Raw genomic sequence first — 27,408 nt, forward strand, 5'->3', positions numbered from 1 at the left:
TTTTATTCTGTTTACTTCACCGCTGCTTTCTGTTGTGACTTTCTTTGGCAAGCCACATTGAAGTGACTTTTTTAATTACACCTACCAGCTAGTATCATTTTGTGCCAGTATTTGGTTGTGTGTAGAATTGAATTACCAAATAAATTATTAAAATAGCAAAAGATTAAACATACAGCTGTGCTATAGCCAAAGCAGCAGTGTGTGTGATAGGAAATGTGCTGTAAAGTATAGATTTCACCTTAGTAAAAAAGGGCTATATGTATGCATGAGCAGTTTTGTCAATAAGACTGGAAAATATATTGACTATATTAATTACAGTGTAAGTTAATAGACTCATCAGTATCACAGCTCTATCACAGTTCAATTAGGACAGAGGAGGCTCTGAGAAGTAATTACAGCTGCATCTTTCTTTCACTTTTTTGCTGTTTGACGTGCGCGTCAAGAGAACAAATCTAAAAAATGACTTGGTAAGTTGGCTCGGTGTACATTTAAATTTTACACAAGGTCAGCAAGTGCAAGACTTGGCAGTTTGTTTTGGTATAATAAATTATTTTGCAATTGTTGCTCCTACAAATCTACATTTCTTATTGATGTTCACTGGGAAAGACACAAACTTAAGGCTGTACTTTTGACACACCAGTGTTCAGTGAACAGCATTGCTGTTTTCTAAAGAACCAACTGGTCATTAAGGTGGTGATCTGTACTTGTTGATCTCTGATCTCACACATAACCAGATTACCTTGTCGATTTCCATCCACGTAACAAAATGTTTGTCAATTATTTGTCCAAGGTTTTACTATGATAAAAAAACAAAACTGTCACAATTAATTTACTATTTGTCTTTTATTTACTGTAGTTTGTAATTAACGGCAGGGGTGTTGTTTTTGCTGTTTATTTCCTTTTACTGTTTAGCTAATATTTGCGTGTGTGTGTGTGTGTGTGTGTGTGTGTGTGTGTGTGTGTGTGTGTGTGTGTGTGTGTGTGTGTGTGTGTGTTTTATGTAAAATAGGATTTACAGGCTCCCTGCTTCTTGTTGGATCTTCCTTCTCTCCAGCTGCTTTTTAGAATGATAGAAACACGAACAGATTGATATGCAGTTAAAAGACAAAAGTTGTTTGCTATGCAGATCTCTTCTCATATCTGCTTTTGCCCCCCTTTTGTGTGTGCATGTGTGTTTTGTCGTTTCTGATTCGAGTGGTGCTGCAGTCTTTCATATAAACCCAGCTATCTCCAGATACCTCCTTAAAAAGTGTAGCTATTCTGTCAGTTAGCATGGTTGATGTTTGATTATAGCAGCTCAGTGCATTCTCTCTTGGACTTAAGTGATTACCAGCTTGTGCCTTGATGTGCATCTCCTAATGGCTACATTATAGTGTTTTACTTGCACTCTTTTGTGCACATCTTCAAACCTGTGCTGATACACAAGGACAACTGTAGGCTTCTGACGCTCATGTACTGTTGACCGGGCCAGGGCTTTGGAAGTGTTACACAGGCACCCATCAATAGTATAATAATACCCTGTTGAGTATAATTATTATCATAACTTTTAATGTATGTGGACATAATACAAGTCTAACATGTATCCAAACTGTTATATTTTAACAGTTATAACCTGTTACTGTCATACACATAAAAGTCATAAAAAATAACCTCATATTTAGAATCCACATATATCATTCCCTATATGCATATATGTTGTCAATACAAACAATGGAAGTAAGAAACATTGTTTTACTTAGCAACAGCCAGATCCTGTTTTTTCATGCAGTTTGCAGTCTACAGCATGTTGTTTACTCACTCTAAATTTAACAGAAATATGCCAGATTAAAAATGATTACATGTGACAGTGTGCATCCCTTAAAAACAGGGAATTGGGCTAGTGTAGGCCAAACTGGTGAACCCGATATGATGGCAAAGCAGTCAGTCCACCTTCTCTGTTTCATGCGTTGGAGAGGCAAAGAGGTGAAAATAATATTGTTCATTATGTTCTATACCAAAAAATCATCAATCGTTTTGACTATATTATGTAATGAGATTGTGTTGGCATAGTAGTATTTACAGGGGGCAAGTGTTTAGAATTTTATGTTTTCTTTTCTCATGTATTTTTTTTGTACATTAATCCCTTTCAGCATTCAGCAGTTGTCTCTCCCCCTGATACCCCTGGTATACAGACTTAAGCTGACCTTGTTTTTACAGACTGTTTTGGGAAAACTAAAGACATGACACAGCTTCCATTTGGGGGATTTTGGCTTTATTCACTGACAAAGCTGTAAGCATTTATCAACACTCAGCACTAACAAGGCTGTGGTAAACCAAATGGTTCATCATGACAGCACCAAATCCCAGAATAGCTTTTATGAAGACACTGAAGGTCTTTTAGCAGACTGGCTACCTGCTCGCTACGGTCTTGTCTCTGAGGAGGGGTGATGGGGATGACTGTGGAAAGCTAAAATGCTTTGAATAAAGGCTGGAGACATCAGTGGGCCTTGATGTTTTCTTTGTTTGTTGGCTTGTTAGGGCCCGAGCACCGAGAGTGCGAAGGCCCTATTGTATCTGCTCTGTTTATTATTATTATTATTATTATTATTATTATTATTATTATTATTATTTTTCATTGAAATGAATTGCCTTTTTGAGGGCTTTAACATGCTCGAAAACTCTTGAAATTTTGCACACATGCCAGGTCTGGTGAAAAATTTTGTATTTTAATGGTTTTACATATGAGCATTGGGAAATGGCTCTGTAGCGCCACCTATGCCTTGTTAAATGCAGCCCTACGAACACATCGTTTGAGCTACATGTATGAAATCTGGCACACATGTGTATCATGCCAAGACGAACAAAAAAGTCAGTGGGACCATTGATGCAAACCCAACAGGAAGTCCGCCATTTTGGATTGAATGTCACATTTTGGCTCTAATTTTGCCATTTCCATGCCTCGAACTTTTTCGAACTCCTCCTTGGGATTTGGTTGTATAAGCTTCATCTTTGGTCAGTGTCAACTACACACCTGGGCCATGTTAAATTGCGGAGCTTTTGAGTTTTCGCGATACTGTGAGGCCGTGGCGCCACGGCGAATTTCGATGACTCGCCATGAAAATGTTATTGTCTCTCATTCCCTCATACATGGTCCGACCTGGACCAAAGAGCACACATATGATAAGGCTCCACCCCTGAACATATTTAAAGTGCCATATTTGACACCAGGGACAGCGCCACCTAGTGGGAACAGGAAATGTCATGTTTTACACTTCGGGGTACAGTATTGTGATCGATGACATCTGCGGCCTCAAATTTCTTCAGGAAAGCCTTAAGGAGTTGGTCTTGGGTTACCGTGAAAACTGTGACTTTTCATCAGAGGGTGTGACCCCTGCAGAATGGCGAACATTGATGTCTCGCCATGAAGAAACAAATTAGTATAACTCAATGAAATCCAGTCTGATCAGTACCAGACTTTACAGGGATGATGTCAGACCCGCCCTGAACAGATTGATGTGCCTATTGTCAGGAATACGTAGAGCGCCACCTAGTGGGAAGAGGAAATGTCATGTCTTACATTTTGTTGTACTGATTTTCACAGGTACATCGTAGCCACCTCAAAAGCGGTGAATATCACGATCTGTCCCTCGTGATGCTTCAGTGAGGAAATTGTGACTTTAAACTGAACGGCGCACCCTGGTGGCAACGCAGTTCACCATGAAAGATGAAGTGGATTTTGAGGGGCTTGGAAAGTTTAAGAAGTCTTGAAATTTGGTGTACACCTCCAATGTGATGAGGGCTTTCTTGTTATGTGATCACTTTCCGTGAATAGCGCAAAATGGCTCCACAGCGCCCCCTACAAAATTTCAAAACAACAGCCCCTGCTCTGTGTTTTATGTATGAGTCTGAAACTTGGTAAGGTTATGGAAGATATCATGATGTACAAAAAAGTCTCTTGGAGCAATATTCCAAATCCAACAGGAAGTCAGCCATTTTGAAATTAATGTGTAATTTTGGCGACATTTTCACCTCTTTTAAGGTACCGTTCTTTGACGAACTCCTCCAAGGGATTTCATCATATTGACCCAATCTCCAGTATGTGGAATCTAAAGACCTTTGTGATGTTAAATTGCGAAGCTCTTTATGTTCAGGGAAACGGGGTGGTCATGGCGGCACGTGGACTTTCAATCACTCGCCAAAAAGCAGTAATCTGTTGTCACTCAAAAACACAATGTCCAATCTTTCCAAAAAGTTGCAGTTATGATGAGAATCAAGCTCGGAAATGTTTGTTATGCCATTTGCCAGTAATGATTAGAGCGCAACCTAGTGGGACGACTATAATCATGATTGAATGAGATGAAATTTTAACTGGTGCTTCTACGTATGAATTCCATCAATGTGACATCAGATCTGACGTGCTTTTTGTAGGTGTTGGGCGTGACTCGACGTGCTGGGGTGCGAGGGCCCTCGTATCGCTGCTTGCAGCTTTAATTTTTTTTTTTTTACTACAAACACAGTTGGATAAAAACTTAAATTAAAGTATGCTGATAATCATAACAGGACATTCTACAAATTCAACACATGAAAATTTTCTGCTGTATGTGAAAAGAAGATCTTAACAAGGATGATGACTGGATTTTTGCCTCAGCTATTTTCTACTGAAAAAAACGTATAATGAAAGCTGGAAACCTTATGTATTATTATTATTTTATTACATAAAATATTATATATTGTTATAATTTTCAAAGATTTGTCCCTTTCCTGATTTTTTAATTTTTTTACATATTTGTTACACTTAAATGTTTCAGATCATCACACCAATTTTAATTTTAGTCAAAGATAAACTTAAGCATATTTGATAACTGGCATCAAGACTTCTGGATCCCTGTGGAGGAATTTTTGCCCACTCTTCTTCGCATTACTTTGCGAAGAAGTTTTAATTTATGTGTATTTTTAGATTTGACATGACAAGCACTGCTAAGAAATTGGGGAGGTGGCAAATGTTTTTTCAAAGTTTGGTTGGTTTATTTTTTCAATTATAAATCCACATTTTACAGACATACAGTATAAAAGTATTTAAAGATCACAGTAAACAAGTAAAGGAAAAAAAAAACATAAAAAGGTATTAAATGGTCCACACAGCTGTGCACATAGAGCACCCTAACATTTATTTACATGCAGCCTGCAAAGGTGAGATTCAAATCACAGATCACTTATTGAGCTGCAATATGTTGTTGTATCAACAACTCTGTATCTTAGGTAACTAATGATCATTTTTATCTTTTTTTTTTTGTAAACACCATTATAAACAGTATCATAACCCTCAAATGGCCTGATTTCCAAAATACAAATGTCATCTGTCTATAGATAGGTAGTTATTCTTTTCTATTCTATTTTCTCTCATTTCCTTTTCTGAATTATATCTCTGAATTGCAGCCATGTTTGAGATCATTGGACTACAGTGATTTGGACCCAGATTGGTCCAAATGTGACAAACAGACAGCATGAGCAGGGCACCAGGTCACTGATTACTTGCTCATACAAAACACACAGGTAAATGGATTGCTTACCACCTCTTAAAGTTGCCCCCTTATTAGGGTCCAGGAAACTCAGTGTTGTACATAAAACCTGAGAAAAAGTATTACTCCTGTTGTAAGCACTGCCTCTTATACACTACACATAACACACTCTCACATTTCCCAAAATTCAGTTTGTTTTGTTTCTGTAAGGATTCAACCCTTATAATTTAGAGGGGTTTCAAAGTCAAATGAACATTCTGTCCTTAAAGTCGATGTGTTAGAAGAAGGAAAAATGGGAATTTGTAAGGATCTGAGTGAGTTTGACAGAGGCCAAACTGTGAAAGCTAGATGACTGGATCAGAGCATCTCCAAAATGTCTATAATCTATGAAAAGTGATCCAAGGAAGGAACACTGTTGAACCAGCAACAGGTGTCAGAGTATACAGTGCATCACAGTTTATTGTGTATGGAGCTGCATATCTGCAGATCAGTTAGGGTGTCCAACAAAAAGTGATAATAATAGACACATGAGTACCACATTGTTTTAACATCATGTGGATGGCTAGGTGAATGTCACCTTGAAACGCACCACCTACCTAAACATTGTTGCTTAGGTGATTGATGGCTGTGGCCTCTTGCAGCAGGATGATGCGCCCTGCTACAAAGCAGAAATGCTTCTGTAATGGTCCGAAGAACATGACAACGGCTTTGAGGTGTCGACTCCAAATGTCACAGATCTCAGTCCAATCGAGCATCTGTGGGATGCGTTAGTCAGCCTGGTCTGATCCATGGAGACCGCACCTCACAACATACAGGACTTAAAGGATCTGTTGCTAACACTTTGGTGGCAGATATCGCTGCATAGTCGAGTCCATGCCTTGATGCGTCACCGTTGATTTCACAGCAATAGTGGGACCAACACAATATTTGACAGGTGGTCCTAATGTTGTGCCTGATTAGTGCAACAAATATTGAAGGGAAAAAAGGCACTTTCCAGCACCTGGATTCCTTCCACTGAGTGTATCCAGAGTACTGCTCAAAGGGTTTTTAAACTGACTACAAAGATTAGAGCAACATGATTAGTTTATTATGGGCTCAAGATTAAAACAGTCTAATTGATCAACTGATCAAGCAGTAGAAGGAAACGATAAGATGCTGATGGAAAATTACTGGCTTGGACAAAAACCAAAAACAGCTGAAGCAAAAAATTAGGTTTCCTGAAGTAAGGACAACAACATGCCCTTTCTGTCAGAATCATTTAAGAAATTAATGAAAAACAGTAAAGGCAGATTTCTCATAGGAAGAATTCAAAATTCTGACTGGAAAATCAAAAACAAAACATTAACAGAAAAACTACATTTGCTTTCACTTCTCCTAATATTATAACTGTGTTTTGTTTTAAACAATTAAATGTTAACAATTAACACTATTTCAACTTCACTTTCTTGTGTTGTTAAGATCTGCTACCAGGTTACCATTGTTCTTCATTCAACCAAACAGTCACGGTGTCCATCATCACAAAGCATTTTATTGATTGTAAAATTAAGCTGACAAATAATTTTAATTAAATAATCCACCCATTCTTGTTTCTACAGGGTGGAAACAGATGTAGCAGAACTTGAAGCATAGAGCCCACTGGCTGAAACCAGGAAGCCCTGGATTTACAATCACAGCACAGTAGAAAATAAATAGTTATCACAACCTTCATAATGTTGTAGGTGTGTCCTGGGGGAAATTAATTGTCCCTACTCAAGAAACAATAGCTAATCAACCAACATTTCAGTCCTTAAACTTGAACCTTAAACTGTGGCACATTGATGGTGTACTAGTTTACAGCACATGCAACAATATATTTAATGGCCAGTGTTGAATAAGACACTCTAGTCGGCAAATCAAAGAGGACAACACAAACTACACCTGTTGTGTAACTTTGTGTTTCCCAGGCATCTCCTACCAAGAGTCTAAACTGTAGTTCTTGAGTAAAAAGTCTTCATTTCCTGTTTTGGGTGAGTTCACTTGTGATTGTAAATTGGCTGTAAATAAGTGGTATTGTTTAAAGTATATATACAGAATAAAGTGCCGTGTTAATGTATAGTTAAATATTTTTTGTCATCTAAAGCATTTTGAAGGGTGCTGTTGATCCTTTATTAATGTGTGATGCAACATTTTACTGTTATTCCATGTTCTTCCTGTAGCACACAAATATCATGGGCCATAACCATCTTCTACTAAAGTTTGGTTTACAAAATGCCAAACTATATAGGATTATACTGTGGATATTGTTATACTGTACCAACTCTTTCTTGCTCTCTCTCTCTGTCAAACACACACTGCAAGATTTTCATTGTGAGTAACAAGAGCATGACAAGAGCATTTTGGAGGCAAAGTTGGAGAGGCAAGGCTGAGATGATCTGAACATGTGCAGAGGAGAGATAGTAGATAAACTGGGCAAAAGGATGCTGAATATGTAGCTGCTAGGCAGGAGAAAAAGCAGAAAAGACCGCAGAGAAGATTCATGGAGGACAGAGGACATAAGCTGAAAGAAGAACACCTTACAACAGGCAATGCACGCATGCTTCTTTATCAGTTGCTTTGAGTTGCAAAACTAGTAACTGAACTGTGTGTGTAGATGGCTTAAATGTGTTTTTCATAACACACAAACCGTCAACCGCTCACATCCAATTTTAATGCCCGAGAGGCGCGAATAGGCCAAATGACAGGCAACAAAGCCATCTAGTGGCAGACTTTGAGTGTAGGAAGCGATCTGTTTGTAACTGCTCTGAAACGCTTCAAAGCTACGTGTTTTAACTTGGAGTCATAAGTCGCTGTTCTTTCTCTGCTTTTCAAGAAACCCTAAAGTATTGAAGGTAACAGAAAATTTCAACTCTAAAACAGATTCAGAGAAACACGCATTAATAAGGAAACACTTTACGCATTTATACACACACATACACATACGCGCACACGCACACACAGCAATGTTATTTAATCTGACACCTGCAGCTCAGTCACAACTCCACACTGCGTCGTGAAGATGCTCTCACGGACTCTTCAGTGTCAGTAACTCCCAGAGGAGCTGCATTATTACCACTGAGGGCGCAGAGCGCGCTGATCCGCGCACAGAGAGAAACACGACGGTTGTGCTGGAACGGATTTAACAATCTGATTTCTTTTACAGAAAAAAAGGTTATTTAGGCTTCGGCTGCAATCTGCTCCAGATGTTTTTACTTGGAAAGCACACCCTGTCATAACAGCGCCACATCTTAACTTGGATGTACTTTTGATTTTACCCCATGGATTTCTTTAACAATACAAATTTTTCAATCGATGGCAGAAATTCAACAACAGGTAGGTTGAACAGTATTACAGCCCAATAGATCTACGTTGTTGGGGACTTTGTTTGAGGTGTAAATCGTCTAACATTAATGTAAAACAAAACAAAATAAACATAAAATAATGTTTCAGTTTTCCTTTCTTGTAATTTTCTTTTATCCACTGTTATCTCATATTATCTTGTGTTTTTGAGGTCTGAAAACCTATTCCGCAAATTCACATTAGATCGCACAATTATTTTCCAAATAATACGTTTAAAATGGAAACTCGAATAAATAAAAACATGAGTGCAAGCCTAACTAAATTAAGGCAATACTCCCTCACATCGTGCAAAAAACTACAACAAAACCCCCAAACATAAATATACTGACATAAATATGTTCTCAAATCAGGATTTTGTAAGTTTGAAACACAAGAACAGATCTTTTAGACCTCTAATGATATCTTTAGAATAATATTGAAGCTGTTGTATTTTGTTGTATTCCTCTCTGTCTTCAGCTTTTGCTGCAGTAGTAAAGCCCCCCCCCCCCCCCCCCCCAACCAACCAACCAACCAACCAACCAAACAAACAAACAAACAAAAAAAAAAACAGGCATGCAGACATCATGGGCAGATATATACACATGTAAAGCAAATAGATCTGCCTGGACATTAATTTAAATTTATTAATATTCTTACTTTTATTATATGGTACTTAGATATACAGTATTTCATGCTGTATCCGTACAGTTCTAAATTGTATTTTTGTGTATTTTTAAGATATAAAGCTAATTTGTAATATTTCCACATTAACTGCTGTTCCCCCCTTTTTTGGTCTCCAGCTGAAGATGGTGCTCTTCACTGTGGTGCCATCCTACCTGTCATCTTTGGCATTATCTGCTTTCTGGGCATCATTGGGAACTGTATTGTTATGTACACCATTATGAAGAAGACCAAGTGTCGAGCCAAGCAAACAGTTCCAGATATCTTTATCTTAAATCTGTCAATTGTTGATCTTCTGTTTCTCCTCGGGATGCCATTTCTCATTCACCAGTTGCTGGGCAACGGTACCTGGCACTTTGGAGCCGCGATGTGTACGGTCATCACTGCGCTCGATTCCAACAGCCAGATTGTCAGTACTTATATCCTCACTGCAATGACCTTTGACCGCTATTTAGCTACTGTGCATCCCATTCGCTTCAACTATGTCCGCACGCCTTGTGTGGCTGTGCTGGTCATTGGGCTGGTGTGGGTTTTGTCCTTACTCACCATTATCCCTGTGTGGATGTATGCCGGCCTGATGCCTCTCCCAGATGGGCTAGTGGCCTGTGCTCTGCTTCTGCCTGATCCAGTTACAGATACATACTGGTTTACACTTTACCAGTTTTTCTTGGCCTTTGCGATACCCTTAGCCATTATCTGTCTGGTATTCTTCAAGATCCTCCAACACATGTCCACAAGTGTGGCGCCTCTGCCTCCACGGAGTTTGAGAGTGCGCACCAGGAAGGTGACCCGGATGGCAGTGGCCATCTGCCTCGCTTTCTTTATCTGCTGGGCTCCTTTCTATATCCTCCAACTGGTCCACCTGGGGGTGCAGAAGCCGAGCATAGCGTTCTCCTATGCCTATAATATTGCAATTAGCATGGGCTATGCTAACAGCTGCATTAACCCATTTCTCTATATTATGCTTAGTGAGACCTTTAAGAGGCAGTTTCTTAGAGCTGTACGGCCAGCTCATCGGAAGTTCCGCGTGGTGAACCCGAGCACCACCGATGGTGGCAGTGTCAGTGTGAGGATGGTACCTGAAGGGGCTCAGCAGGAGCCAGCCTGCAGGGAGATGATACCATCCAACGTGGCTCCAGAATGACTCCATGGATAAAAATGTCTATTATTTCATTATTTTGTATCTAAGCAACTGGTCATGGGACAGCAGACGAAGAACAAATTTTCAGAGCATCTGTGAGGAGCAATATTTCATATCAGTCCTAAATGATCCTTGATTAATTACATATGCATTTGCCAAGCACAATTCTGTTGTCACACTGTTGTTGTTGTTGTTGTTTTTTTAAGCTCTTACAAGTGTGTTGCTCCTTATTAATGAGCATAAACACAGTTGATTCATTTATTCAAAAATAGAAACCAGTGTAGTCAGAAAGGGATATTTACTGTGAATATGTGAACTCATTGAAACACATATTTAATTAACATGAGCTTGCACATCCACAGCCAAGGAAACTATTAGCTTTCTTATTTTGTTATTTTTCTTCTTCATATACAAAATGCACTTTAGCTGTTCACTTCACCCCCAAGGGGTCACCACAGGAGATGGATCAGAATATATTTGGCACAGATTTTATGCCAAAATGCCCCATCATTTATCTAGACTCAGGACCAGTAGGAGTCCACCAGCTTTTGATGCCCTGAAAGTGGATTTATGTCTCCTGCTGCTCTTGAGCAGGGTTCTTTCATGTGTTAACCACTACAACTTAGAGTCTCTCATTCATATGAAAACTCAAGTGAATTAAGAAAAAAAAACATCTAAAAAAATAAGGTTTTAACCCAGCAGTGATCACTTTACCTGGGCAACAAGATGATAATGCTTGCTATGTTTTCCTCTTTGTCTATCTTTTACACCAGTTGTTAATGGTACTTTTGGTTATTATGTGTATTTGTGCTATTTATTTATATTTATGCTCGTGGAGTAAAACAAAAATCAAAGTCATGTTAAGCTACTGACCAATTTAAAAGTAAGTATTATTTTTTGTAGCACTTTATGCAGAAATATTTAATGCTGTGATCACAAAAATCGACCACCCTTGTCAAAAACTCATGCACAGGGATGATATAAAGTTCTGGTGCGATTTACAATGTTGCATGTAGCTTTGAATTTTATTGTTATGCAACTGAGAGCTATGATCATCATCATTATGAGGCCAAAGAAGAGGAAAATATGTGGAGAAGTGAATTAAATACAAAGAGACTTTGGACATGATATTACCAAACATCAAAGGCTAACAGTGTTTACTCTTGAGGAAGGGCAATGCGAAGAAATGTAAAGTTTTGTTAGGATTCAATAATAATTTAAAGCCCCTGATTTAAATGAGGTGGTATTTTGGATGAATTAGCATGTCAAATATTTTTAGGTGTTGTTCATTTTGTTTATTTTTTAATAACTTATATTGCATTTTAGCTGTCTTTGTTATTGTATTCTATCTTTGTGTGTATGCTGTAAAAATATTCCAACTCAGGGTTTCTCAACCTTTTCTACACTGTGACCCAGTTTCCAGAAACTGACTGGATTACAGCAATTAGAGGTGACAAGTTGTAAGTTGACATAGCTCCCTGTAGGGTCCAGAGACTGAGGCTAAGAAACTCTGGTATAACTGTTGTTCTTGTCATATTCTATATGAACCAAGAACAAATCATCATCATGTCAAACTACTGGCTACAATAAATTGTGACCCACCCTGTGATGTAAACATTGACACTTGCATACAATATGTTTATTGCAACAGAAATAAATAAAATTTGCATGAAATTAAACTGGATTAATTTACCTGTGTGTGTGTGTGTGTGTGTGTGTGTGTGTGTGTGTGTGTGCGTGCTTGCGTGCGTGCGTGTGTGTGTGGTATAGATATATAGATATATTGGATTGCTAACATGTGAGGTACTACAATTCCCGTTATTCACAGCTCTAATACAGGTTCCTTAAGATGTTTTGCTGGAGCTCAAGGACAGATCCTGAGTTTATTTTACATCAAAGAAAATCTACAAAAGAGCTGGAATCAAAAGCTTTAATAACCTGAGTTTGCTCATTAGTTTGCTCAAGCAAGTAACCAAGAATAAAGAGACTTGGACTGTGGACATGAGGACACGCTGGAGCTCAATACAAATCTTTTTTGAACATGTATGATTTATCTTAAACTCCGCCTTTCATGTACCAGACTAATTTTCAAAAAGGCACAAGCTTAATTATATTGTCAGAACAAATTAATATTTTGACATGTCTGAAGACTTAATTACCACTAATGCATCCACACATCCCGAGGTGTAATTGTTTTGCACTCAAAAAGCGAACATAGTTATTAGACTACAAATGAAAGGCCATTGTCTACTGCATCTCCCCGCTGCTTCACTCCCAGATTCCTGTTTTCATGAACTGAAGCCTCATTTATTTTCCACAAAGCTGTGGAATTCAGAGTTGTTCTGCAAAACTCTGAATATTGTTCAGAATGGAGCATTATTGCATTGCATGTTCAGTAATAATGTCCTCATTAATACAGCGTAGCATAGGCAGCACAGTCAGTGCACCTCAGCTGGTCTGATAATACTCTGGCACTATGATTACTGACTGTAGCATAGTCAGTGCAACTACGAAGAAGAGTAATATTGGCATATTAATAAATGTGATAACATACAAATTTACAAAAACACTTCTACAGGTAGATAGAATAATATGCATGTTTTTCAGTGATGTTGTCACGTCTGGTGTGGTAGACGTGTGGAGTTGTAGATAGGACCCAAAATGCGGCAGCTCTGGTGCAGGTGAGTTTATTTAGCAATGTAAATACAAACAGAGATGGCGAGGGTGAGCTTAAAACTAAGAAAACCTAAACTGGGAACAACTAAGGAAAACGAACCTGAAACCTTGAAATAAGAAACCGAGATGCAGGGAGATGAAGAGAACATAGGGAAAAACCACACAGGACGACGGAGGGAGAAACGCAGGAAGACCGAGGGGAACAACACAGACGAACCAGCAACTACTATGACAGAAGACACGATTAAAATACACTCAAAGAAACACAGGGAGATTACACACAGGTGGGGGACACAGATTAACGTGACGAGACCAGGGAGGCAAACTGAAAACACTCACATAAGACGCAGACCTTCACAATAAAACAGGAAACACATACACGTAATGACACAGACTCAGAGATGCGGACTAAACACAGAGACCTACTACACTAAGGGGATACACAAGCAGGGAAGACACCAAACAGAGGGAACACAACTAAACCCAGGGAAACCAAGACACCACAGTCACAATACATAAAACTATCAAAAGTAAAAGTACAAAACCAAAAACACTGGGTCACTGACCCAGAACCATGACAGATGTTTTATATAGATATGTTTTTGTGTTTAAAATCTGTTGCTACCAACAATACGTCAACCAGTAATGTTTGTAGCACTGGGATGAGAAAGCGTTAGCATGACAACAGCATGATTGACAACCTTTGTTGTTGTACTGAGTTGAGTACAGTGTGTGAGATAATGTTGATATCTGAACCCAATTTAAATCATAGCAAGTGAGGTAAGTGAGGTAGGTAAGCTAAAAAGACACAATTTAAGGCTGGGAAAACGTTGCTGTTTCAATTAAAATTTGTTTAATTCAAGACACAAATCCCTGCAGAATTTTTTGGGATGTAAAAATCTATTAAAAAATGTACTAAATGTACCAAATTTCTCTGCAACATTTACTAATTTCAGCATCAGTGGCAGCTAAGATACAGTGATTCAAATTTGGAAAGTAAAGCCAGCTTCTTGGCGATTATCTACTTATAACCAAATGAAATGCAATGATGAGATTATAAGCCCTCTTTTTTGCTGTTTTTCTTCATAGTGACTTTAATTTCTGGGCTTTTAATTTGAAGTTTACAAATGAGCTCTACAACCTTGGATCATTAGGAATGAATGAAATCTAAGAGGCTTTAAGGGCCCATTATATTCACCACTGTTGTCCTCATGAGTGGCATGGCAAAAGCTGCACCGGTCCTACACCTCTCAATTTTTGTAACCTTGCAGGAGTGCCACGGCTGGCACCACTGGGTTAAAGACATAAGTCGATTTTTACCAGCATTTTAAAAACAGTTCAGTAAAGATGGTTTGTTCCATTAGAAATCAGAAGTTCCCAGTCAGACTTCCTATCAAGTCAGAAAGTATGAGCATCCTCCCCCAACCCTGACAATGCATGAGTATAGATTTATAAATTCATTAATCACTTTGTCGAACTGTTTGCTATTGCAAATATCTAATCAGCGATGAGCTATTCAGGAGAAGGATTCAGGAGTTCAGGATATCCTCAACAACTCACTTTAGTATCACTGTCATCAGACATAAGTGAGCTTCCCTGAATCATTCTGTCATGATACAGCTGTGTGGCAGGCAGGATGTAGGACCCAAACGCAAAACACTCAAAGAAGGAATAAACTTAAAGAGGCTGCTTTATTGCACTTGCATAATATTCACAACAATAAACTTGCAAAAACAAAACAAAACTAGAAACTGGGAACTAATAACAAAAACTGACACTGACAGAGAGAAACACAGGGCTAAAATACACTGAGGGAAATGAGGAAATGAGACACATGAGGGCGGCACAGCTGGGCGCAATCAGTGGCGGTCCTAGCCTGTTTGGCACCCTGGGCAAACACTCCCTCTGCCCACACACACACATATACACATAAAACATATTAAGGATTGTACATTAATATAAAACTGTTGTCGGAACCATACTGAATTTCAATATGAAGAGAGAGAGAGAGTATGCATCGTATGCAAACGGCTACCAAGCAGCCATCATAATTCATCATACAATGAGAACAGGACAAATCAACACAAATCAACAATTGACAATGACTAATTAATATTAAAATCTGGAGTTTAGTCTGTTACTGTTACTATTTTTACCAGGGGACCAGGGAACAACAACAACAACAACAACAACAACAATAATAATAATAATAATAATAATAATAATAATAATAATAATAATAATAATAATAATAATAATAATAATAATAATAATAATAATACAGTAGGGCAGCATGGTGGCACGGTGGTTAGCACTGTTGCCGCACAGCAAGAAGGTCCTGAGTTCAATTCCACCATCAGGCCGGGGTCTTTCTGTGTGGAGTTTGCATGTTCTCCCCGTGTTTGCGTGGGTTCCCTCCGGGTACTCCGGCTTCCTCCCACCGTCCAAAGACATGCAGCTTGTGGGGATAGGTTAATTGGAAAAAATCCAAATTGCCACTAGGTATGAATGTGCGAGTGAATGTGAGTGTGAATGGTTGTTTGTCCCTGTGTGTTAGCCCTGCGACAGACTGGCGACCTGTCCAGGGTGTACCCCGCCTCTCGCCCTATGACAGCTGGGATAGGCTCCAGCACCCCCCGCGACCCTGAAAAGGATAAACGGCAGTGAATGGATGGATAATAATACAGTAATTAAAACACTGGGTCACCCACCCAGGACCGTGACACATTCACTTGGATCGTACGTTTAGATTAGAAAAATGTTTCCTGATGGTTCTGGATTTCTGCTGCAACATTCATATGGTATGGTCGCAACTCACTGGATATTTACTCTAGTTTCAGATGCGCATCGTTTGAATGTCGTAGCCTACCTGAACATTATTGGTGACCATGTCCATGTCTTTAGTGCACAGTGCACCTCTCTTCTGGTGGCTGCTTCCAGCAGCACACACCATCTCACAAAGTTCAAATCTCCTAGGACTGGTTTCTTGAGCAGGACAAAGAGTTCACTGTACTCAAATGAGCTCCATAGTGGTTAGATCTCAATCTAATAGAGCACCTTGGGATGTTCTGGAATGGGAGATTTGGATATATAGTTGACAAATCTGCAGAAGCCGTGCTATCATGTAAATACAGACCATAAACTCTATGGCATGTTTCTAGCAACTTGTTGAATTTATGCCATGAAGAATTAAGATGAACTTTTGCGAGCGCTTGCAAAACTTTTGCGAGATCTTGCAAATGTTTTGGGCGCATCCTTCAGAGGCTGCCAGCTCAAAGCCGACCGGGAGGTTGAGGCACGATGTGCCAGGAGTGCGGTGTTCCCCCCGGCTGTAGTGGGCCTTGACGTCTCCGAAAACGTCGGAGCACTTTTGCAAATATGTGATGTCTTGATAAACCGAGCAGATATTTGAAATTTACACAGCTACATTCACGCCTGAAAATATCTTAAAAGTTTATTTTGTGACCCAGAAAGAGTAATATTAAAAATAAGTAGCTGCCGCCATTGTAGAAACGAATTGGCTGGGCCGCGCTATGAATTCTGGGATAAGTTGGGTAACGAAGGACTCGGCCTTCAAATGCAACCTGCGAAGGATGCAGTCTATTTTGCGAGAGCTCGCAAAAGTTCATCTTAATTTTTTTTCTCCCATGTCCCTTGCGGGGCTCCGTACTGTCTATTCTTCACTGCTAAAGGCAACAATAAATCTTTAAAAATATATCATTACATACTGTCATAACTCTGATTCTGATGCTCTTATAACTATAAGTTTTATTTCCATCCTTAGTGCTATAGATGATACACAGATTTCTCTCCACTCTTAAGACCACCACCACAATAACAATCATCATTTTCAAATGGTGGAATCAGGATTTGTGGACACAGATAAATGTTTGTTCTTGACAATATAGCAGCAGATACACAACAGTATAGTTACAAATATCCAGGGATATAATGGAGTTGCCCCCCAAAAATTCATAATGCCTTCCAGGACGTCACACAATAGTTTTTTTTTTAAATGTGGCTTTTGAAAGGGAGTGTTTGACATATTAAGTGACTACTTCTCTGTAGTAACAGTGAACATTAACTCCTGCTGCTTCCTGATTGCTAAAACAGTAATAGTTATTTGATGTCACTTATCTCTTGTCAGATCTGAAGACGTCGTTTTGGAACTGCAGCAAAAAGCTTCTAAAATTGCCAGTGATGACTGGACTGATATAAGTTCTGTCAGAATATTCTCTTGTTAATGGAACCAGAAGTTTAATCTTATGTGTGAAAGCCAATGAACAACTCCAAATACAGACTTCTTCAAATCGTGAAACAAAAGAATAAAAAATAATAAATCAACAAACGAAAATGTTGTTTCTCTGTTCACTTATAAGTGCAATTAACATAAATGATGCAATTCAAATCAACTGTGCATAATGTTTTCGCTGGAATATGGCTTTTTTTTTAGTTTTGGTATACATCAGTGCTCCAGAAAAGTAGAACTATTATACTGCACTAGTCAAGACAAACTAAAGTCAGCTGGAAACAGGCAGTTCAGGAACTAATGCAGTCAAATTGCTGACTTTTTAAAGCATCAACAGGCATTAGTTGAAAACGATGCATATTTTAGAAACTACAGTAGGATATACATACACATCCAAGCCTAAGTGATGTGGCTGTGTGCAAAAAAGCAAAATGCAAGAATCATTGCTTTTCTCATTGAAAAATCCATATTGATACAATTTACAGTTAATTACAGTTAAATTAATCATAACACCAGTCTGTAGAGCGGCATTTGCAAGTCCATAAAAAAACCCTGTGCTATCACCACTAGAAAAAACAACCCCATTAAATTCATGAGGCATGTCAGTTATTACAAATATTTCCCTTATGATGTTGGTAGATGAAAATGAGAAGATCAGAAATCAGCAATATTGAGTGTTTGTACAAAAATGTTTTACTAAACACTTGACAATATTTTGCAGGAAGAGTTGGGTCAGAGAATCACTCAAATCTGTAGAAAAAAAAATCATGAATAGCAATCCATCCAATAGGTCCCTGAGGTTTCCAGTTGTCATGGTTTTACACACTATACCAGCTATACACATTTAAGTATCCCAGGAAATTACACAATTGCATGAAGTGCTGCTCAAGTAATTGTTATAGACATAGCTAGTGACCCATGTGTGTTGGGTCTGCATGAGGAGTGTTATGCACGCAATATCTGTCCATGCTCTGCTGACTAAAAAACAGTGCACAATTGATGCTTAATGCTAAACAGACTGTTTCACTGAAATAGTCAATAAAACATTTATTTCTGGCATGAAGGGGTAAAGTTCCTGCTGTATCTCTGTACTCTGTATTTCATGCTAAAACTTACCACACACTCATTTTTTTCCAGTCTTTCACATACAGAGAACAGAATGGATGCTTTTAACTGGGCAGAGGTGGGGTGGGGGGGGATAGTTCAGCATTAAATATTAGCACCTACTTCCAGTGGGTACATTTACAGTATATACCCTGAGGGACAAGGTATAATTTATGAAATTTATACGATTTAAGCAATAAATAATACATTTTTGCAACTCAGGTTATGAGATAATCTCATTTTTTTCTGCAACAAACTGAAAAGTAGTAGAAAAATATGTTTGAAAATTAACAAGACACAAGCTTTATTTTCCTTTTGGCTGGGAGTTAACATATACACTGATCAAAGACTACTACGGCTTTTATGATGTAATACTATGGGAGAAAAGCTGCTTCATGTTACGCTTTTTATAGCCATCTCTCTCTTGCTTTCATTTTTTTTTCTTTTTTGTTTTGAACAGGCATCGAGGCCTTTAACAATGTACGAATAAGAGTGAGATTTAGAAGAAAGAAAAAAAAAACAGCAGGCAGAAAAACCACATCCCCAGCACCATCATCTCCTCCATCACATTAGCTGCACTCTGAGCCTTTGTCATTGGCTTAATCTTTTAGTCTTCGCTTCTTAAGAATCAATCCATTAATGAGGCCATGTTCAGGTGCCTGGCTCACAGCATGGTTCGGTTTACTTCAGCTTTTTTCTTTGCATGCAGCTGTTTTCAATAGGATAAATATATAAAAACAGAAGTAATTCTGAAACCCCCCAAACTCCTATATGCCTGTTTCTTTTTAACCCGTTTTGACAACTACTCATCTGATGTATGTCAGATTTGGCAGGACAAAGTGTAATTCTAGTACCAAATTTGATGAAACTCAGGTGGTCTCATTATCTGGGTGTTTTTCTGTTGGTGGGCAACCAGTGGCACTGATGTCTAATTGATGGTAGACTTACAATTATGAATTGGTTAGAATTAGGATAGCAGCCAAGAAAAGCCAAGCTGATGACAGAGGTTGCCGTGAGTAACAGGACTGCATACACGCAACAGCAGGCACTGCCTGAGTTGGCGCTAATTTGGAAAAGTATCTTTATTTCTATCCATCTGTTCTTCATCTACAGCATCTTAATTGGTATTCAGCTTCACATATGTAAGACAAACATGTTGGGACATGAGCTCGAGGTTGTTTGGATGAACAGTCCTCATATGCAGAAAAAAAAATTGCTTTGTTACAATTGCTTTGCTTATTGGAGTTATTGCAGCCTTCTTATTCATATTAAATAAGCCTCTTAACCTTAAGGTCAGCCACTGCAATTGGCCTTGTAATCAGAAGATTGCCGGTTCGAGCCCCGGCTTGGACAGTCTCTGTCGTTGTGCCCCACTTCACCCGTTGCCTACTGGTGGTGGTCAGAGGGCCTGGTGGCGCCAGTGTCTGGCAGCCTCGCCTCTGTCAGTGCGCCCCAGGGTAGCTGTGGCTACAATGTAGCTTGCCATCACCAGTGTGTGAATGGGTGGATGACTGGATGTGTAAAGCGCTTTGGGGTCCTTAGGGACTAGTAAAGCACTAAACAAATACAAGCCATTTACCATTTGTAATAGCTTTAATTCTAATACCAGAGCTTGCAAAAAGTGCATTTTTTACCAAAGCTCAAATTGCAAAATTGGAGTGTTCATTGATGAAATAAAAAAAAGAAATTAAATATTAATTAGCATACATTAGTTTGAATGCATATCACATATGCCACTTCTGGGTTTTTCTCTTTTGTAATTTATTGTGAAATTAAATTATTTACCCAAAACTCACATATTAAGGATGACACAATCCACTTTAAAGGGTACATTTTAGTGGCAATTTCTTGTACTGACACACATTTTTTGTCCCAAATGTTCATCGGTCATGCTACATAACCTCAATATGGCGTCTGATCTTTCAGCATGTGTCTCCAATCTACGTTTCTACTGGAAAAAATAAAATAAAATCCAAAAATTAAAAGCATTGTCCCACAGGTAATAAAATCTTCAATTTTAAAACTTCATATTTTTTATTAAGCATTTAAAAGTGGCTTACTGAAGACCATAGTCATAAATAACACATTTTTATTATATTGAAAAATAGAATATGATATATCAAATATATATATAATGTACCATCATGTACAGAGGACAATTTAAGCAGAAACTGTAGTGAAAACCACCTTGTGCAATGCAATCGAAAACTGCATAACAGTTCATTCCCAAACACTACACCATGCAGGCGCTGCGTCCATATTTATTCATTTATTTCTCTCTTACACACACACGCAAGCGCACATATTCCCCTCTGCGTGTATCCACAAATATATACAGAGATTTTACTTAGAAAATGTAGAAAAATTGCATATAAAAACATCTCTTACAACATAAAAGTGCTCAGTTTGATAAACACTGCATGTATGTGGCCACGTGGTTTGAGAGAAGCAAAACAGACTTAACGTTTCAGACTCACATCTAACACACCGGCTATTTCACTGATAATTGTAATATACTTTCACAATGTTTTTAGAAGTAAAGGGTGAGAATTTGCACAGGTTTCAATAACCTGCCGGGCTTTATGCCAGTTTCACTGGTTGAAAGGAAATATTTCACACATTTTACCGTATACCACAGGCCACATTGTAAGAATGTTTGCATTTGTTATGTTAAATATAAAGGAATACTTATCAGTCTGCTGAGGAGAGCATGTCTGTAAAAAGCACAAACCTGTGTCATTTTATCAGCTCTCTAATTAAAGCAATTTCTGACTTTTTGTTGAATGTGCTACTTGTGTGTTTAAGAATAGCAGTCTTTGTGAATTACTGTTGAAGACATAAATGCAGCAGCCATCATCAAAACAAAGCCACCACCAATCCCTCTTGACATTTCAGAAGAAAACAAAGCCTGCAACTTTGACTAGTTGAATGTTGGCACAATTTCTTTCCCCCCAAATAAAGAAATGCAAATGAACGTTAAAAAGAAAGACACCCTTAAAAAAATTAAATATTTTAAAGCAAATACCTACAAATCTTATCTCCCATGTCAAGTTATATCTTTTACCAAACCTATAACTAATCAGCACTAATCAGACTGAACCATACAGCACAAACATGCTATAATCCCATTGAAGTGAAAGCCCAGGCAGCCACCTTCAAGGCCACAAAAAAAAATAGTTTTGTAAACACAGAGAAAACTACGAAAAGCAAAGAAAATTCGAACATTGATGATAGGAATTTCAAATGGGAGTATAGGAACGTGGGTGGGGGTGGGTTGGAGCGATAAATGTGCAATTAAGCGCCTGACATCCCTCACGTAGCTCCTGAGGAAGGAAATAGTCTTCACAGGTAAACTCAGATCTGTCCAAATTTAACACAAACACAGAAGTATTTAGAAGAGCTACCAAACCCTTGCATCAGATACTAAAACTTATTTGTCAACTTAAAAGTAAGTGACGATAAGAAACAGCTGTTTGCATTTTTGATAACGACATAAAAAAAAATTAAATCCAGTGTCTGACTTGTAAACAAAACAATGACAGAAAGAGCTCTCTATTTGTGACATGTGCATAGAAAACCTACTTCCATAAGAGTTTGCTTTAACTCCTCGATTGTACTTCAACATTCTGTCCAGCGTTTCGACATGTGGCATCTAACAGAGGCACTACGACAAGCTAGCTATAGCAGCAAATGAAGCTTTTACGTCTCAATCTGTTTACTTCAAACGAATATGCTTTTCAAAACACAAAACAAAATCACACAATACTCGTAGTCAAATGTGCATAAGCTCTTAGATGTACCTTTCCACAATCTGACAGACTTCTGCTAATAACAAAAAAAACCTCCTTCTACCATTACACAGACACAAATAGAAAAGCTTGTTCCATACTCTAATACGGGCTCTCTAATATAACCCACTGATGTAAAGTTATAGACAAGAAAGAAGGAAAAAATAATTGCACATGTGTATTTGGCATAAATATAAGATTATTTGCTATCAGGATAGCCTGATAGTTTACTAAATATTATCATTGGTTTTCAGATTTTAAGATTAAGTAAAAGTAGATGTTTTTGTACAATAAAAGAGATACTGCTTTTTAATTCCTTTCTTCTATTAAGGTAATAGAAGAAAGCTGTATATTCATGGTGATTATAAATACAAAGAGAGGATTGCACTAAGGTATTTGTTCAATAATAAACTGGATTTTTGATAGAAATACTTCATCAGAATATTTGGCTATTCAGTAATCTCAAAGGCTGCGGAGGTGAGTATCAACACTGCACCAAGGTGCTGTTGATGTGAAGTTAATAAACATAACATCAAATTATATTATTTCACATTATGAAAGGCTTTTTCTAACTGCAGTTTCAGTTTATGTCTATCTGTAGGACAGCTAGATGAAGAAGATTAAATCATTATGCTGTGTTCGGATGTTTGGAAGTTGTCCTTGGATTTTTTTGATAAGCAGTTCGCTCTACTTTATATTGCCCACATGCAGTCCAACTAACGATTTAAACAAGAAGGATGTTTATATATTTGAAAAGGTAGCAAGGTGAAAAAAGTCTTTGTACAAAACAAAAAGAGAGTGTAATAAAATATAATAATATATTAATATATTATATTGCCTCTACACATAAAATGGACAGGCAAAATATCCAGAACCAATAGGATGGATTCAGAAGGGAACAGCTAAATTAGCTTAGCCTACATAATCAAAATTAAAGTTACATAAAATCCATGTCCACTATGTTTTTTATGTATGCATTTACTGTGCCACACTTAAAAAAGTAAACAAAAACATTTCTTCAACAGTAAATAGACATTAAATCTATAAATAAAGGAAAATGCATATTATAATGCATACTCTATTTCTCTTCTATAGATTTATAGAATAGATTTTCTTTATTTGGAATAACAAACACTGCTCCCTAACCTTCCATGCCTTGTATTTTCTGTCCATTTTCCTACTGGCCAAATAGTCACTATTTCATAAGTAAATGTCATGTTCTGGTAAAAAAAACAGTCGCTATCAAAGAGTAACCAGTAATTTTGCAGACCTTCAATTTTGGAGGTACATTCATCAAAAATGATTCCCAGAGAGGCAGAATTTTTCTCTCAATCACAGCTTCAATAAGACAAGATTTTGTGTGTCCATATTGTTTTGGTTTTTTTTAGTAAGAAGCAGAAATCACTCTCTTTTGCTTTGCTTTTTGTGGTCCTCCCCTCCATGAATGGTGACATTAAACTGTTGACAGTCATCGGTGTTAGGAAAGCATGGGAAACAATTATTTAACATTAAGGAACACGACGAGGTGGGTACATGAAAGTAGCAATAGAAGAAAACAAACAGTTTAATATTCAACTGTTATTACTAATACACTAAGGGATAGTATATTAATTTAACATTTCACAGTAGACAATAGTGTGTTTAAAATGTTTGCTTAGTCAGCTGTAAATCACTGAATCAACTGCTGCTGCAGACTGGGTCATTTAGGAAAAAGAAAAAAAATCTATCCTTTAAAAAATAAAACATACTGTGCTTTAAAAAAATATTAAAAATAAACAGTTGACATTATTCAGAGATTTAGGTCTCAAAGCACCACCGTTTATCAAGTAGACACAATACATTCTCATAAATGAACACAATCAGTGTGTCTTAATTTTAAGCAGCAACCGTAAGAGTTCAAAACAGAGTGGCGACTTCCAACGCTCACACTACATTAATAAGACACATATGCGTACAGTATGTTTGTAGGTGTGCTGCTGCGTGCTTTCAGTTCTAAACTGACACAAACCAATTGGTCTAAACTGCATATCGGCTGATCAGGCACTTATTTGGGTCGTAAAAAATAGAATGGAGAAGGCCCCCCTCATATCACCTAATTTTGTTCATTAATGCCCTCTTGAGCATTAGAGGACCTTTCATTTATTCTGTCTTACATGGAGCAAACTACTTGACTTGATTAATTTTCCAGGAACAAAAAAGGTGTATTACTGTGAACGGAGCACTATTGCTTTGATCTTGGAGATTTAATGTCCTTCACTTTCTTTCAGGAAAAAGGCTTTATGTGTCTCTGTGTTAGAAGCTGGACTCAGGGACTGTCTTTTTGCGCCCCAGTGAGGTTGTGCTGTAACGAGTCCTCTGCAAGGTGCCGTGAGATGGTTTGTCGCTTGTCAGACTGCGTGATGATGCTGGCGTTGTTGACATCCCATTACGGTGCAAAGATGCTGTCCTACGCACGCTCTGCTCTGCTTTTGTTGGGATGTTGGTGGAGCTCTGGGAGCGTTTGATTTCAGTTGCTTTGCGTCCCACCTTACCGTTTACCTGCTCATTAACCACATGGCCTGAGCTTTTGGACTTGCCTCTTTCTTCTCCGGTTCGGCCTCCAGCTGCTCCATTGGACAGTGATGGCCTCGACAAGGTCCTTCTGCTTTCTTCTTCAACTACTGCTCTCCCTGACTCATCCTCAGTGGGTTTCCTTGAATCTTTATCCTTCTTCAGGAAGCTACCTTTAAAGAAGGACAGTATTCCGTCATGGCTCTTAGGCACGTCTGCTTTCTTGTTCTTAGAGTTTTCTTCTTGTGTGCTGTGGCGTTCCCTATCAGCCCTGTCTCCCTTTTGTCTTCTCAGAGTTCCATCTTGGAGACTGGGTGTGCTGTAGCTGGGCTGAACTCCAGTACTGGATCTCCGTTTTGTCTCAGTATCCTGTGAAGATTTGGAGGAGCTCTGTTTTCTTCCATCCTTCCTCCTGGTTAGAGTGTTAGTGCTGGAGCTGCTCCTGATATTCACAGTGCTCTCATCCTTAGCCTGGCTCCCCTTGCTACGTCTCAGACTAGCTGCTTTATCTGATGGCCACTTCTGGCCCTCTGGGACCTTTAGAAATGGCGGCTCCTCCCCCGTCTTACCCACACAACTTATACTTCCAACGCTAGACGAACGAACATTGGCTGCAGCACGGCTCTTTGCAGCTTCCTTTGTGCTGTGTGGTTCATTCATTAATGTCGCTATTGGATCCTTTGTGCACCGGGGACGCCGACCAGATTCCAAGTACTGCACTAGTTCTACAGGGGCAGGATCAGGTTCAGGGGGAGGGACTGGGTCAGGTTTTCGTCTGTCCTTGGAACCAAAGGACCAGCGCATTGGAAGCACTCTGCTTAAGGTATCCTTGTTTTTGCTGGGGGCTCTCAGGCTCATGCTGCGCCCCTGAAGACCTCTGACAAATGGCCTCTTCTCAAATCCACCTGGCGTTTATAGAGAGAGGAAAATATTTTAGGCTTTAAATAAAAACCAAACACGTTTAGACAAATTATTAATAAAACAGAAGTCTGTTGATGGCAGTGGTCCTTTTACCTCTTTCATCTTTGAAGCCATTGTCCAGGAAGACTGGAGACTCTGGAGAGTCAGGTAAGGAAGATGGACAGGTGGTGGATGTATGAGACACCAGACTGCCTCTCTTACTGTCCCCCGTCAGCCTGATTAGCCAGTGGTCTGACACTGATGAACTTGTGGAGCCTATGATACAGAGAAAAAGGTTTGAGAGGAGGAACATAAAGAATACTCCACTTATTTAACATTGCACACATGTTGGACGATGGAAAAGCACAAATGCTGTTTAGAAATTCTATGTTATTTTATTTTTCATCTGACATATGGAGCTCTTATACTTCCCATAGTCATAATACCTATACATTTCAAGAGTCAGTCTACAAAGAGGCACAGGCTGTAAAGGCCTGGTGGTATTTAGCCTCAACCAAAAGTAAATTAAATGATATCACTTAATAGTGTTAATGAGACTTTGCCCCTCTTTCCTTTTACTCTGGAATTTAGAATTATTCATAACTTCTGGCAAAAGTAGGCGAGTAGGGAGGGAGAGTAAAGGGAGCAAATACTAATGGTAAATGAAATCTATCCATAATGACATTACCCCCCCCCGCCTCCGATAATTAAGTTAACAATGTGTGAAGAACAAACATTTATCTGCAAAATAAATCACATTAGGCACATTTGCCAGGGCCAGTGATAATCAATGTCTTTTTCAAAAAAACATTTAAATAAAACCTGCCTCTCGATGAAGATCCTGTTTAAGGCAGAGTAAATCTTTTGAAATGCAAGTCACACGAATTTCACCAAGAAATTCAATAATGATTGAACAGGTACTTATCCAACTCTAACAGCAATTCAGCAACTCTCAAATAGCCCAGTTTTACAAGCATAACTGTCTATGTTGGCTATATTAGATATTTACATATATTTTCACATAGTGTTGACTCATAGAGTATTTCAGCAATTAATGTCAGGTTGTTTTTCTGAAACATTAAAAAATAAAAAAGTACATGATTAGATTAAAAAAAGTGAAGTTTCTCAGACGCCTTGAAAGAAGAATGAATGACAGCTGTCAAAGCAATGGGCACAGCAGACAGGCATTTCTTAGTTCTTTGCTACCATTTGCAAATATTTTACCAGGTAAGATATTTAGACAATGAGTACATTTAGAGTACTATTAAGTACTATTAATCAATAATATTAAGTACTGGTTGTATATGTCTTTGGGATCTAAATAGAATATGCTTTATCTCTGTTAACTAGTTTTACTCTCCAGACTTTTATCATTTTAAATCATTTTATCATGCAAGTAAACATTTTCAGAATAGTCCAACTAATGTTACAACTTTTGATCATATGAGCTATAGATGGAGAATTCCT

At 38.3% G+C, this 27,408-nt stretch overlaps 2 protein-coding genes across 3 annotated transcripts in view; one reads left to right on the plus strand and one right to left on the minus strand.

Moving 5' to 3' along the window:
- The first annotated feature begins 8,791 nt into the window (after positions 1-8,791).
- Positions 8,792-10,677, plus strand: mchr1a (melanin-concentrating hormone receptor 1a). Of its 2 annotated transcripts, none has more exons than XM_063475354.1 (2): positions 8,792-8,858; positions 9,659-10,677. In XM_063475354.1, exons 1-2 carry the CDS (start codon positions 8,792-8,794, stop codon positions 10,675-10,677), a joined length of 1,086 nt encoding a protein of 361 aa, XP_063331424.1. The 2 variants fall into 2 exon arrangements, with proteins under 2 accessions (XP_063331424.1, XP_063331425.1); XM_063475355.1 differs by having other exon boundaries at positions 8,792-8,846; positions 9,653-10,677.
- Positions 10,678-24,469: 13,792 nt separating this feature from the next.
- usp43a (ubiquitin specific peptidase 43a) overlaps positions 24,470-27,408 on the minus strand; it is a 123,341-nt gene continuing 120,402 nt past the window's right edge. Inside the window, exons 15-16 of the mRNA XM_063475356.1 lie at positions 26,056-26,217; positions 24,470-25,946 (exon numbers count right to left, since the gene is read on the minus strand). Coding sequence (XP_063331426.1) covers positions 24,784-25,946; positions 26,056-26,217 — 1,325 coding nt within the window. The 3' untranslated portion in view covers positions 24,470-24,783. The remainder of the gene's footprint in view (positions 25,947-26,055; positions 26,218-27,408) is intronic.

Source organism: Pelmatolapia mariae, linkage group LG6, assembly GCF_036321145.2.
Source record: "Pelmatolapia mariae isolate MD_Pm_ZW linkage group LG6, Pm_UMD_F_2, whole genome shotgun sequence".
Taxonomy (NCBI): domain Eukaryota; kingdom Metazoa; phylum Chordata; class Actinopteri; order Cichliformes; family Cichlidae; genus Pelmatolapia; species Pelmatolapia mariae.

Excerpts from the sequence above, each read along its gene's own strand:
- mchr1a (XM_063475354.1), top strand. The coding sequence starts at position 8,792 with ATGGATTTCTTTAACAATACAAATTTTTCAATCGATGGCAGAAATTCA. Across the intron at positions 8,859-9,658 it reads AACAACAGGTAGGTTGAACA|ATGGTGCTCTTCACTGTGGT; the intron begins GTATTACAGCCC and ends CTCCAGCTGAAG.